General features: G+C 41.8%; 1 protein-coding gene across 1 annotated transcript in view; it reads left to right on the top strand.

The window, feature by feature from the left end:
* SNX18 (sorting nexin 18) overlaps positions 1 to 6186 on the top strand; it is a 29606-nt gene extending 23420 nt beyond the window's left edge. The window contains exon 2 of the mRNA XM_042949971.1: positions 3462 to 6186. Within this exon, the coding sequence (XP_042805905.1) occupies positions 3462 to 3715 (254 nt within the window). The 3' untranslated portion in view covers positions 3716 to 6186. The remainder of the gene's footprint in view (positions 1 to 3461) is intronic.
* The last annotated feature ends 7527 nt before the right edge of the window (positions 6187 to 13713 follow it).

Genomic DNA, 13713 nt, shown 5'->3' with positions numbered 1-13713 from the left:
TTTTTCCCTAGGAATTTTATGGTTTCATGTCTCACATTTAGGTCTTTAATCCATTTTGAGTTTATTTTTGTTTATGCTGTAAGAAAGTGGTCCAGTTTCATTGTTTTGGTGTCTAGTTTTCCCAACACTATTGTCTTTTTTCCATTGTAAATTCTTGCCTCCTTTGTGATAGATTAATTAGCCATAAAAATGTGAGTTTATTTCTGGACTCTATTCTGTTCTTTTGACCTATGTGAATATTTTTATGCCAGTACCAGACTCTTTTGATTACTACAGCTTTAGTATGTCTTGAAATCTGGGATTGTGATATATCCAGCTTTGTTCTTCTTTTTCAAGATTGCTTTGGCTATTTGGAGTCTTTTGTGGTTCCATACAAATTTTAGAATAATGCTTAGCATATATTATTTACTGGTTTGGGAAGCTACTATTTATTGTTTTTATATACCTGTTTTCCTGCCAACTTCCCACACCCAACCTTGTCCTCAGCACAGTGCCTGGCATGTAGTAGGCCCTCTGAGCATTTTCCCTCGTGACACGATTTCACATGTTATCTTGAGAAAGACATATTTAACTCCCACGCAGAATTACATACTTTGTGGTCCTGTTTCGCTTCATGTCCTGGTTGTGTGCCTGTCCTCCGTGGGCTTTGCCAGGTGGCTTCCTTGAGAAGGAAGGGAGGGAGGGCAGGGACTTGATGCTGAAATGTTTGAATCTCTCTGTTTTAGCAATGTGCTCTGTAGACATCAGGTCCTTCATAAACATTTGTTAAATCAAATCCTTGCCCCAGGGCTGAGCCTTTTGGGACTTGAAGGTAGGAACATTTGTGTGACTTACTAAACTGATAATTGGGAGAAAAATTAGTCTTAAATTCCCGTTGGCTCTTTCAGGATGTACACTTAAAACACTTAAAGGTGTTAAATGGCAAAAGGTCCTTAGGCCTCAGCAAGATTTAATACTTGCTGTTGGGTCCAGGAATTTTGAAAATGTATGCCCATGTGATAAATTGCAAACACCTGAGACTCATTCCCTTTTAAGTTGGTTTTTAGAGATGCATGATGTGCAGTGCCGTATCATGGGGGTAGTTTCTAAGAATATGGTTGTCATTTAGAGTTGGACATTCACCCAGCTCTGGGCCAGGCTTCGGAGCCCCCGTATGCAGGGCTGTACTCTACAGGCTCTGATGACTAGAACGAGTGATCCTTGGAGTATATTACCAGTGTGGCAGCATGTGCACAGACATGTCACAGAGGCACAGGGTAGGATGCTGCATGTCCTTGGTGTGTGCCCAGTGGGCTTGGGCACCTGCGAGTGGAATCATCATAAAATAGTCAAATTACCTGAGACTTTTCTCTTAACTTCCTGTTTTTTCTCTCTCTCTCTCTTTGCCATTTTAAACATGCATTTTATAATTTCATATTCTCAGTCGTCTTGTTAAAAAATGTTTCCTTTAATTCTGTCTCATTATGCTTTACTGGTCTTTTCAACTTCAGTTTTTGTATGTAACTTGTGAGAGATGGACACATACAAGAAAGATAAATTTGCTATGAAAAATGATTTCTTTCTCTTTTATGGGGAGGAGGTCTTTCTCTTTGATATAAATGACAAGCAGGCGGATTTTATGGCTTTGCTCCCCTGCCAGGGGGCAACGGCAGAAGAGTGAAAAGTGCCACACTTTAAAGGGACGGCTTCCTGGTGGAATTGTTCAGGTGGAATTGAAGCCGTGTTAATGCCCATGACTTCTCTCTACAGAGGAGACCCCTCGTCTCTGCCATGGGGTTAAGTGGGGTCTCTACTGCTTTTCACTTAAAGACCTTGTGTAAAATAAATAAATGAAAATGTATACACATACCTGCATATGTATGTGTGACACTTGTTGGTGGGTTTTAATTTCTCAGGTCTTTGAGCTGTGTCAAAAAATTCCCCCCAAAACAAACACACTATTTACCTTCCAAGGGTTTTATGTAATGCTAGGTTTAACTCTGTATTATTTAGGAGATTTGAAGAAGTTTAGAAACAGGGCTCTTCCCCTTGTGTATTTCATCCTTAGCTAAAACTGAATATTTCTGAAACGGAATTCCTCAGCTTTCCCACCTCCTCCTAAACAGGCTCCCTTCTTTTGTCCCCTTGGTGTCATCATGGTGAAGACTGCCCAGCCAGGTGTGCTAGAGGTTTCTCTCTCATCCTTCGTCATGGTTTAGTAGAATAAGTGCTAGATGGAGCCAGGAAGGCTGAATTCCTGAGGTGGCCATGAGCAAATGATTTGAACTTGATCATCATTCTTTCCCAAGAACCCATGAAAGTCCTTTGTTTCCTACCCCTAAATATCCTTGGCTTTTTGTGTCTTCACATGGCACCTGCCAGAGTGATCATCCCCTTCCTTCTCCCTTGTACATACTCTGGTGACATTTCCTTTTTTTTTTTTTTTTTTTTTTTTAATTTTAATTTTTTTAATGTTTATTTTTGAGAGAGAGAGAGAGCACAAGTGGCAGAGGGACAGAGAGAGAGGGAGACACAGAATCTGAAGCAGGCTCCAGGCTCTGAGCTGTCAGCACAGAGCCCAGTACAGGGCTTGAACTCACTAACGGTGAGATCATGACCTGAGCCAAAGTCAGATGCTCAACTGACTGAGCCACCCACGTGCTCCTCTGGTGACATTTCTTGACAAGAGGCTATGACACCTCTGGCTTCATTCCCAGATCATCATTAGGGCAGACTCAAAACTCATTGGTCCTTACAGTCCTGAAGAAAAGGTGGCAAATTCTTACTTCACAGGCCTTATGCTCCAGGTGTGGGTCTCCTGATAGAACACCGAATGGCCCCCTCATTGCCAATGAGACACAGGTTTGGCCAGCCCCAGTGAGGGTGGCCTCCAGTTGTACACTGTCCGCATTTCCAAGTCCCCTTCATGACATGAATAATTTCTAAAATACAACCCAAGTTGGCACTAACAAGTTTCAGAGTGTGGTTCTAGGGTCTTATACGGTATCTCTTCAGTGAGACTTTCTGAGGAAGCAGATTTGCATCTTCTGTGGGGCATTGTGTTTATAGATAGCTTTCTTAATATATTTGTGTGCAATGGTGTCACACCCTTTCTCTTAAATGAAAATCGCAGTTTCTTGGTTTGTATTTTTAGAGACCATTACTTGCAGTTTATTATCTGTTCCGTATAGTATCTCTCCCTGGAAGAGATGAAACCTGTTATAGGTACTTGGTCAATGGCAGGTGCTAGTTTTGAGAAGTGAAATTGCAGCAACGGTGGTGTTTTCAGTAACCCTATCGGGTTCCTTTGTTTTTAATAAGTAATAACACTCATCCCTTTAAGTTCCAAAAGGCTTGAAATAGTGTAGGCGAGTATTTATAACGCAGGAGTCTGTTTGCTATGTAGCTATGTTGTTAGGATATGTGTATGTGTGTATATATATATATATTTAATTAATTTTTTTTTTTTTTTTTAACTACAGGAGCTCTTACCAAAGTAAAGGAGAGTAGGCGACACGTGGAAGAAGGGAAGATGGAGGTCCAGAAGGCTGATGGCATTCAAGATCGCTGTAACACTATTTCTTTTGCCACTTTGGCTGAAATTCACCACTTCCATCAAATTCGAGTAAGAGACTTTAAATCACAGATGCAGCATTTCTTACAACAGCAAATAATATTTTTCCAAAAAGTGACACAGAAGTTGGAAGAAGCTCTTCACAAATATGATAGTGTTTAATGACTGGACATTGGGTTGTGGACTTTTTTCAGTTCAAGGATATTTCTACAGCAGAATAAAAACTGCTATCAAAGAGCTATTGCCAACTATCAGTGGTGGTACAAGGATGGTTTTGTGTTCAACTGAAGCTCTGCTGAATATATAATTACGTAGGAAAGAAACAGTTAATATGGTTATATAATAGAAACAGTACCACACATTGTAACTAAATTATACTATGTATGCCTACACTACCATTGTAACTTTTGGAATAATGATTATACTATTTGCCTTATTGCTTTTTGAAGTATGGGTATTTTAGTGCATACTTTGTAGACCTCAAAACCCATGAAGGGTCTCAAAGAAGCTGGCTGGATACAAGCCTGCTGCGGATGCCTTTTTACTCTCATAGATTGGGATTACCTAAATTCAACCTATTCTCTGTTTACAAACTCCAACTAGAGCAGCTATGCGACTTTGTGCCTTTAAACTCTTGGTTTTTCATTTCTCCACCCCCTCCCTTTTTTTTTTTTTTTTTTTTTTTTTTTTGGTAAGTAACCACAACTTTTCTTGATTGAAAGAGTGAAAGGCCAGTGCATACAATGACAAACCTGTTGGTAACCTCATATTGGCGCTGGGGGCGGGGTGGGTGGTCAGCTGTCATCAGTTTGCCTGGCAAGTTTTGTCTCCCGACACACGCTGGTGAGGGCAACCGAGGGAGACCTGATGCTCATCTTGGAATATGAAGTCTATTAGGGAATAAAATGGTGCCACTCTGTTCCTTAGATGCTGTAGTAGCATAGCCTCTTCACGCAAGTGTCCTAGAAACTTGGCGTGGAGATCAAAACCAACATGTCTTATAACACAGAGAAGGAGGAGTCTAATCAGTTGGGGACACAAGCACAGAATCAGTGATGACACATACCTGGTTTAATTCTTAAGAGGGTTTTCTTTTCTTTTTCTTTCTTTTTTTTTTTTTTTATCTTGAAGATTTTAATACTCAGTGTGTGTGTGTGTGTGTGTTATTATTTTTTTTAATGATCTACACTGTTAACTGATTGAGACTCCACTGTGATTCACTCGTTTACTTAATCAAAAACTTTTCAGGGATGTCTGTAAAATTCAGTGTTATACGTGATTGAAAGTAGTGTTGGTTGATCTAAGGAGGGACCAGAAATAATTACTACTATTCCAAATGCTGAAGGAAAAAAAAAATTGTTTTTTTTTTTTTCATATTGTAAGCCCCCAGGACATTTAACCTTAAAAATTATTTTAAATATATTCTTCTATTATTATAAGGGAAATATGAATGGCTGATAAATACCAAAAAGATTCAAAAGCAGCTTAATTTAAAAAGCACAAAGAGATTCTGGCTTCAAATGCCAAAATCTCCATGTTTTTATAGTTGCTGAGCTATAAATAATGTGATTCTTGAGTTTACAGATTGAAAAAGTGTCACTGAAAGGTCAAAGTATCTACTGTTTTTATGAAGTCAAACTTATGCTGCCTCACAAATCCCTGGATATTGAAATGGTAACACAGAAGTAAAGAGGTCAATTTGAAATATTGGTGAGTCACACTGATTAAAAAAGACAGGGTCAGTTTTCAGACACTCAAAAAAGAAACGGTTATTGAAATAATTACTCAAAGCACATTTATTCTAAAAAAAAATCTCATATGGGTTGAATTTTTAAGATCAGAGTGTTGTAATTTTGATCAAATTTTTATACCTTAGGTAACTTAGAGCCAGATTTAACATCATGTGGCTTTGTTTCTATTACAGATACGTGGAATTGTGGAATTGTAACCAAATATATCGTTCTCTAAAAAGTAACTTTATCTTGTTGATTGCAAAATATAGTTCTATAAAAAAAAACCCATATATCTATGTTAATTTTATTGCAGAAGTTTGGAGATTATAATTATAGCATTTAATTTAAATTTGAGTCTGTATCGGACAGATAAGCACTATGCTTTTCAAATTATTTGAAAATCAGTTTTATTTGCCTCTTTATTTTGATGGTGGTTTGATTTTTTTTTTTTTTTTTTTTTTTTTTTTTTTTTTTTAAGTAAAATCACTAAAGATGTGCAGTGGTAGCATGGAAATTATCTGAGGTGTCTTGTTATGATTGTGCTTTAGCCAGGGTGGACATAGCTTAAATTATAAAAACTAAAAATCAAAGTACAAGGAGGTATAAGTTCATGCTGCCTGCTTAGAAGAGAACTTTTGTTCTTCATAACTACATAACATTATAATGCCACTGATTCATAAGGGGTTTAAATGAATTCTGTGGGGTAGGACATCAGAGTTATTAGTGTTCATTTTCATCTAAGATCTTTATTTCTCTAACGTTCTTGGTCCTATTGAAACATTTCAGTATACAAAAATACTGCAATGTTAATACCCAAGAGAAAAGCCATCATAATGTGTATGCTGGTCATTATGATCAGTGTGGTACAATTTTTTAAAAAATAAACTATCATGCCCTTCATGCCATTATTTGTCTTTATTTCTATAATTTATAATTTTGATACGTGATGTATTTATGACATGAGGGTGTCCGCCTGAGCTGGTTTTGCTATTCTAATTACAGACGGACTTGTTGATGTGCTGTAATTGTCATCCAGTGAGACTGGTTTTGCAGCCGTGCATTATATACAACCCCCATTATTCACCCAGTCTGTTGTACCTAAAGGTACAGTGTAAACCCAGAACGAGGGAACACGTTTGAAAGTGAAACAAGAGTCCGTGCCCTTTGGCTTAAATAGAGCAGTACAGTTAAACCTTGGTTTACGAGCAGGATTCATTCCAGAAATATGCTTGTAATCCAAAGCACTTGTATATCAAAGCAAATTTCAAGAACCATTGACTCAGTGGTGAGCATGTGTGTTCAGCATCACGGACTACTCATATTGCAAGACATCACTCGTTTATCAAGTTAAAGTTTATTAGGAATGTTTGCTTGTCTTGTGAAACACTCGTAGAATGAGTTACTCGCAATCTGAGGTTTTCCTGTCATTGAGAATAGATTCGTTTTTTGGGCTTCACTGACACAGATGTCCTACGTGTATTTGTAACAACACAGCAGATTCTTCAGTGCTGGTTTTTAATTGTCTTAAGTTTTGCTGCTGTTCTCATAATTAAGGACTTGAAAAATGTAGTCTGTCAAGTCAAGCATGTAAAATTTATGTGTCAACCTTTAAATGTCATTCTTTACCAAGCTCGTTGCTATAGGCATTTTTTTTTTTTTTCCACTTAGGTTTTCAGTTCCTCAGAAACAAATTACCATGTCTGGTACTTTTAAATCAATAAGCATTATCCAGTTTTCTCGTTTGCAGCCTTCTCTTTGGCTAACAGAAGAAGTAAAAATTAGGGTATTAGTTATTTATAGACTAAAAGTGTCGAACATTTTTTTTCCTTCAAAATGTTATGATTAGTACAGATCAGTCCTTATCTTTTAATGAAATAAACAAAGTTTGCTTTATTTCTCAGCTTCAGTGGAATATTATAATTATCTTTTCTCCAGTAGTTAAGGAGGCGTTTACTTAATGTGAAAGACTTACACAGAAAAATAGAAGAGTGTGTTCATGGTCTTAAGCTTCCATCTGTGCCCGTCATAGAAAATGTTTGTGAAAGTAGCTAGTTTGACTAGTTTAAAACCATAAGCCATCCCTGTCGTCCCACTGGGTCTGCTTCTGTTAGTATCTTATGTAACTATTAAGCACATAGCAGTAAACGGTGAGTGAATCATTTTGAAATAATAGTGACTGTGAGTCTGACACATACCTAATAAGTGCGTGAGTAAAGTAATTCACACAGTCTCTCCTGGGGTCTGTTGTGTTGGTTTCCAGAAAGAGGCCAGCTCAAACCATCCTAATTCAAGATATAAAGGATCATGGATGAGTACAGGGACCTGGTGAATCCCACATGAGGCCAAAGTCCCCTCTGGAACTAAGCTTGCATTCTATGCGGGGTTTGTAATCTGTCAACTTCTTTTCTTTATGAGTCTGTTTTATTCTTTTTTTCCCTTCCCGTGGCTTGGCTTTCTCAGTATCTTCCAGTATGTCTAAAATGGCCCAGACATCTATTTGGGTTCCTTAGGCCAGTGGGGGACACCTGACCCAAGCTGGACAAATCACCTGTGGGATTGGTGGTGGGATGGGTTCTCTGCAAGTGTGTGTGAGGGAAGAAAGGAAATGGTTGGGACCTCTCAATATGGACTTCATCTGGTAGTCCTCAGAATAAACCTGGAGATTCCATCTCCTGTTCATAGATTAATGAAAAGGATCAGAGATACCTCGTATCTTTTGCCCAAGATTACATCAACTGAGTGATGGAGCCGAGAGTCAGATGGGGATCTGGCTTAAGCCAATGCTAATTTAAACTGGATTACATTGGATGCCATTTCCCTGCTTTTCAGGAACCCCAACACTTTCCCAGGTCCCCACCCACTGCTGGACTGACAGGGATTCTGCTCTTTGTGCCCCGGGCTCGAAGGCGCAAAGGGAGGCTTAGAAAGTCTCCTTTTTTGCAGTCATTTCTGTTGGGAAAGATGAGAGTCTGTGGTCCTGTCACTGCGTCCCTGGCTGTCGATGCGCCGCTCTGCTCTGTCTCAATGGGGGAAGCAGGCAAGGTATTAATGTTTCCCTAGTGATATTAAGGGAGAGAAGAAAAGGAACCAAAACCCAATGGTTTCCCCTCTCTCTAACTCCACCTCTGTGCAAACATAAACAGGTTTCAGTTGCCATAAAAATGGCCTTGGCGGAACCATAGGAACTAATGTCAAACGTTTAGTTCCAGTTGGTCAGGGTCACAGTTAGCTGTGGCAAGTTCCGCTTGGTCACAAGTAGCAGCAGCAGAATGCTGCATGCAGGAAGGCCTGGGAAGTGATGGAATAGACTTCTGGGCAGAGTACAGAAGGATGCTACGCTAGGGACCTAGGAGCAGGAAACCTGGAGAAACCAGCCAAGTATCTACCTCTGTCCCAGGCGTCTGAGCTTGGGGGGGGGGGGCGGGGGGGAGGGGGAGGCAGTGAATCTGGGATTGGGTCATGTCTACAGCCTTTCTAGGGATCACAAGTTCCCCGCTTGGCTCTATTCCCAGAATGTCTCAATCCCATCATGCCTGTGGCAGAGATGGAGCTTCCAAAACTGCTATAGGGGCCTACGTGGGTTGAGAACAGTTTAACTTCCTCGGGTGAATTTGTACCAGAAGTCTGCCTAGGACAAGGCCAATTGTCCCGAGCTCCAATTGTGAAGCTCCCTTCAAAAGGACTTAGAAAACATGGTGTTCTGTTTCTGTGAGCCCCATAAGCCTATCTGGAAATGCTCTCTAACTTTGAGGGCCCAGATGCATCAGACCTTATTTGAATAGAGGTTTAACTTTTCAGTTGCTCCAGGAAATGTCTCTTAGGGCTTCATAACTGCTGAGTCAGTGGACTTATCTGCAAGCATAGTGGGGAAGTTGACCCAGCATTACAGTAAGAGAGGCGATGCCAGGGGTCACAGCCTAGCTTCTCCACTCTGAAAGACCTCAGCTTACCCAACTCGCCTCTGATCCTCAGTTTCCTCAAGGGTAGGATAGGCCTACTTAGACTTTATCAAATTATTGAGAGTATCAGATTAACAAGTATGTGAAGTCCTCAACCACTTCTCAGTACTCCCTTTTTAAATAACAAACATGGGAAGTGACAAAAATTCTACAAGTAGGTACTTAATGATGATAGCCACGTTCCCAGACACTGTGTGACCTTGAGCTAGTCACTTAATCTCTCTGTGACCGTTTTCTATCTGCAGTGGGATATAGTATCCCCTTCACAGAAATCTTGTGAGAATTGAGTGACAAATAAAAATCCCTGAGCCCAAGGCATGCCAAGTGTAAGAACAATAAAGATCCTCCGTGAGGATGTGAGAAGGGGTAAGATGGATTTTAGCCGTTAGAATTTTAGCCATTAGCCATATCAGCTCTGCTGTGGAGAACTGAGGAATCCACACGTGGCTCTCAGGTAGGAGATCCTGCCTTCGGCACAGCTCTTCCACCTTCTACCTGCTTTGGCTCGCTCTGCCCCATGCAGCCCGGCCCCAGGTCCAGACCCCTCTCCGGGTTCCTGCTCCCAGAACCCTCGTACAGCGTCCTGGCATATTCCGCCTAGAAGCCTACTTCACCAATTTCCAGACTCCTCAAATTCCTCCTGTTAGGGTGGTGAGGAGCTCAGCTCTCCAGAGGGAACCTCTTTTCAATACCGCTGTCCACTTGGTCCCAAAGAGCTAACTACCAGTAGGTTTAGAAAGTTGTCCTGTAGCTCTTACCAGAAATATCTGCCGAGGACAGCTCAGAATTCTGTTTTTGTTCACCAGATGAATTGCGATTATACTGACGCCTGCTGCTTTCACACCTTAAAAATACGAACTTTACGCCTAGGACTCTGAGGGCAGCATGCTCAGTGTTTAGTATCTCAGCCCTGACCTCATGCCCCTGACAGACATTTCTAAATGATGGTCAATGCATTCAGTCTGGGAAGTTGAATTTAATGCCTCTGGGTGGCTGTTGAAGTAACCATGCCCTGAATCAAATAAAATACTGGCCTAGACCCAGTTTGATCAGGCCACTTGGTTCTGCTTTTGTTCAACCTAGCAGTTTTAGAAAATACAATTTTTGTTTTTGATTCAGAATGGTTCCCTTGGGGAGAAAAATCTTGAAAAAAAAAAAAAAAAGAACAGGTTAGGATGTAGCAAATTAGATTCAGCCTAAAACCGATGGTGTTTCAGTGTAATATGTTGGCATCCCGAGTCTAGTTTTGATCATTCTTTATCACCTGGTCCCTTTGTGAACTGCTTTGTGAGCCAACTGGAGTTAGCAGGGGCCAGCCACATCTTCCCCCGGCTACACCTGGGGGACGCTGACAAGTCCACGGGCTTATGTTCTTCATCTGAACCAAAGTATTTACAGGGAGAATGAAACCTGTAATCCCAGAAATAGGGCTTTCTTGAAAAATGTTGCTTTTTAATGGCTCCTATTCTGAGATCCACGAAAAAGAAAATTTGGCCTTTTAGGTACTCATGCTGACAGGTGATTTCATGATAAATTGCATAGTTATCTGAAGGATTAAAAGCTGTAGGTGTCAGTTGTTTAAAAAAAAAAAAGACAAGAAGGCTCTTTATATACCAATATGGAATTTTTTCAAGAAAAAAAAGAGCAGAACAATATTTTATAGGCTATACCTTGAGTAAAAGAGAAAATAGGGGCTCCTGGATGGCTCAGTTGGTTGTGTCCAACTCTTGATTTGGGCTCAGGTCATGATCTCACAGTTTGTGAGTTTGAGCCCGGCTCTGTGCTGATGGTATGGAGCCTGCTTGGGATTCCCTCGTTCCCTCTCTCTCTGCCCCTCCCCTGCATGCACTCTTTCTCTCTCAAATAAATAAACTTAAAGAGAAAATAAATATATTTGTTTATGTACTCATAGATTGTTTCTGTCAGTAGATGGAAACAGTTGGTAACAAGGTAATGTTGTTTGCTTTGAGATCTGGGAACTAGATGGCTTGGGGGACAAAGGTAGGCAGAAGATTTTTCTTGTATACCTTCGTATCTTTTGAATTTGAATGAATGTATTTTCCATTTAAAAAATAAAAATTGGATTATAAATAACTAAAGATAAATTTTAAAATTGACAGAGGCATTAGCAAAAAAAAAAAAAAAAAAAAAAGTTGTAAACGCCTGCAGACCTGGAAGCAAATTGTACAAGCATAGAAGGATCAGTCTTGTACGGGCAGTGGACCCACAGTTACGGCCAAGTCAGTCTTCATTGTGTTATTCCCTGTTGAAATGCCGCAGCGTTAGGATGTGTGCTGTTCAGGAGAACGTGTAGACTGTACAGGGAGAGATAGTCTGGGAAACCATAGTCTGTTGTTGTCTGTGGGGCAGGCTGTTCTTTTCGAGATCAGAGCCCCTCATCTCACCCCGTGTCCTGCGAAGCCTTCCACCATGCTCCAACCCCAGTGTCTGATCCCCTGTCTACACCCCTGTCACTTTGGTGCTGGCACGTAGCAGCTAAGTACCCACAGGTCCTGGGCTGAGATCTACTTCTTCTTCCTACCGCTTAGACATTAAGTGTTCATCATGTGCCAGGTTTGGTTCTGTTACCTGCCATTACCTGCATTATTTGATCTAGGGAACTCTCTTGCAAAACCACTTTACCCACAAGGAGACAGGCTTATAGACATTACAGAATGGTCACACAGCCAGAGAGGGGCACAGCTGGGATTTGGACCCGGGCCTCCTGACTCCAGGGGCACCTGACTCCGCGACGTGTGTTATCAACCACTGTACAACCTACTTGAGAATACAGGGTGACGTGCTGGAGCACCAAGGAGGCGGTGTGGTAGTCCCCTTGAAGACAAGCCCTGTTCCTGACTTCCTCCTTCCTGGGAGGTGCTAGGCACAGGCCGCGAAGACCGAAAAACTGTGGTCTGGAGAACAGACGATCTTCTTGACTCACCAGGTTTTTGAATGACACCGACCACATCTTAAGAAGGAAACGAAATGCCAAAATGCTAACCCTCCGCGTTTGCACCATCAGCACCGGCGGTGGGCTGCTCATGAGGGCAGTTTTCCACAGACAGACCTCTGTTACACTTCCAGCGGCCAGAGGAGTCGGCCACAGGAGGAGACAACAGCCGGGCCACAGTGCCGGCTTTGTTCAGCTGTGGGCCTGCTTCGGTGCCCCAGCCTGCCGGACTCAAATCTGCGCCTCGGCGACGTGGCACGTGACCGCACATCACGCCCTGCCCAGCCAGTTGTGAAGGACTGTTGTTTTGAGTGTCAAATCCCTGTATGCCAGGTTACTGCTGATTGCTCTCCCTCAACACAACTGGGCGAGTTGAAAGAAAAGCGCGAGCTGAGCCCCACGAATCATGAGGAAGGCTGGCCTCTGAGCAGATGGCTGGGGCATCTCACAGGTTGAGACCGGGGATTCACCACCATCAAAGCTGTTTGTGGAGCCTGAAGCCCTGAGTGAGACGAAAAACTAATAAATTTCATGCTGGTTCTCTTACTCCTTCAGTGCAGAACCTTTGAGTGGGACCAGACCCCATGTCTTCTGACCAGCATATTTTCTCCTGCCTTACCTTATGGGAAAGTATCATCATTGAGAGGTTGCTGTGGAAAAGGTAGTTACCCAACATCAACTCACGTTTGAGTCATTTTGCTTCAAAAGCTTGATGAAGCCACCGGCACAGCAGAGATACCCCAGACACTTGGCTCGATTAACTTGTTCATTTGTCAACAAATATCGATTGAATTCCTAATTTCCAGGCATTGGTCTAGACACTAGGAATACAGCAGTGAACAAAACCAACCCAGATCCCTGCCTTCATGTATTTACATTCCAGTAAAGGAAATCCAATAATAATCAAAGTAGTGAAATATGTAATATATAGGTGGTGATAAGTGACATGGGAAAAAATAAAGTGGGGAGGGGAGGTGTGGGTAGTAAGCAGTGGGAGAATTTATTATTTTAAGTGGCCAGGATAGGCTTCTAACCTGAGGTAAAGACCAGAAGGACTCGAGAGTTGAGCCATGTGGATACCTAGGGGAAGAACATTCTGGAACACCAGCAGCAAGTGCAAAGGACCTGAGGCAGGAGAGCATAACTGGCATGTTAGAAGCCCATCAGGGAGGTACTGTGGAATGGGGGTAGAGGGGAGAGGTGGTGGTGGGTACAGGGCTGAGCAGGAAGAGATGAATCCCAGAGGTGGGGAGGATCCAGGTCATAGAAGGTTATATATGGAGGCTGTTGTGAGGACTCTGGCTTCTTTTCTGAGATGGGGAGCTCCTGGGGGGTTTTAGCAGAAAAAAACCATGATTTACCTCATGTGTGACAGGGTCACTTTGGATGATCTATGGAGGCAGCTAAGGCAGAAACAGGAAGACCAGTTAGGAGACTTCATGATAATCCAGACATGATGGGGGCCCACACTAAAGTGGAAGCAGTGGAGACTGAGGACAGTCGAATTGAGTGCCT

This window comes from Panthera leo, chromosome A1 (assembly GCF_018350215.1).
Source record: "Panthera leo isolate Ple1 chromosome A1, P.leo_Ple1_pat1.1, whole genome shotgun sequence".
Classification (NCBI taxonomy): Eukaryota; Metazoa; Chordata; class Mammalia; order Carnivora; family Felidae; genus Panthera; species Panthera leo.
Note: the sequence above shows the minus strand (reverse complement) of the source record. Positions and strands in the feature narration are given on the sequence as shown.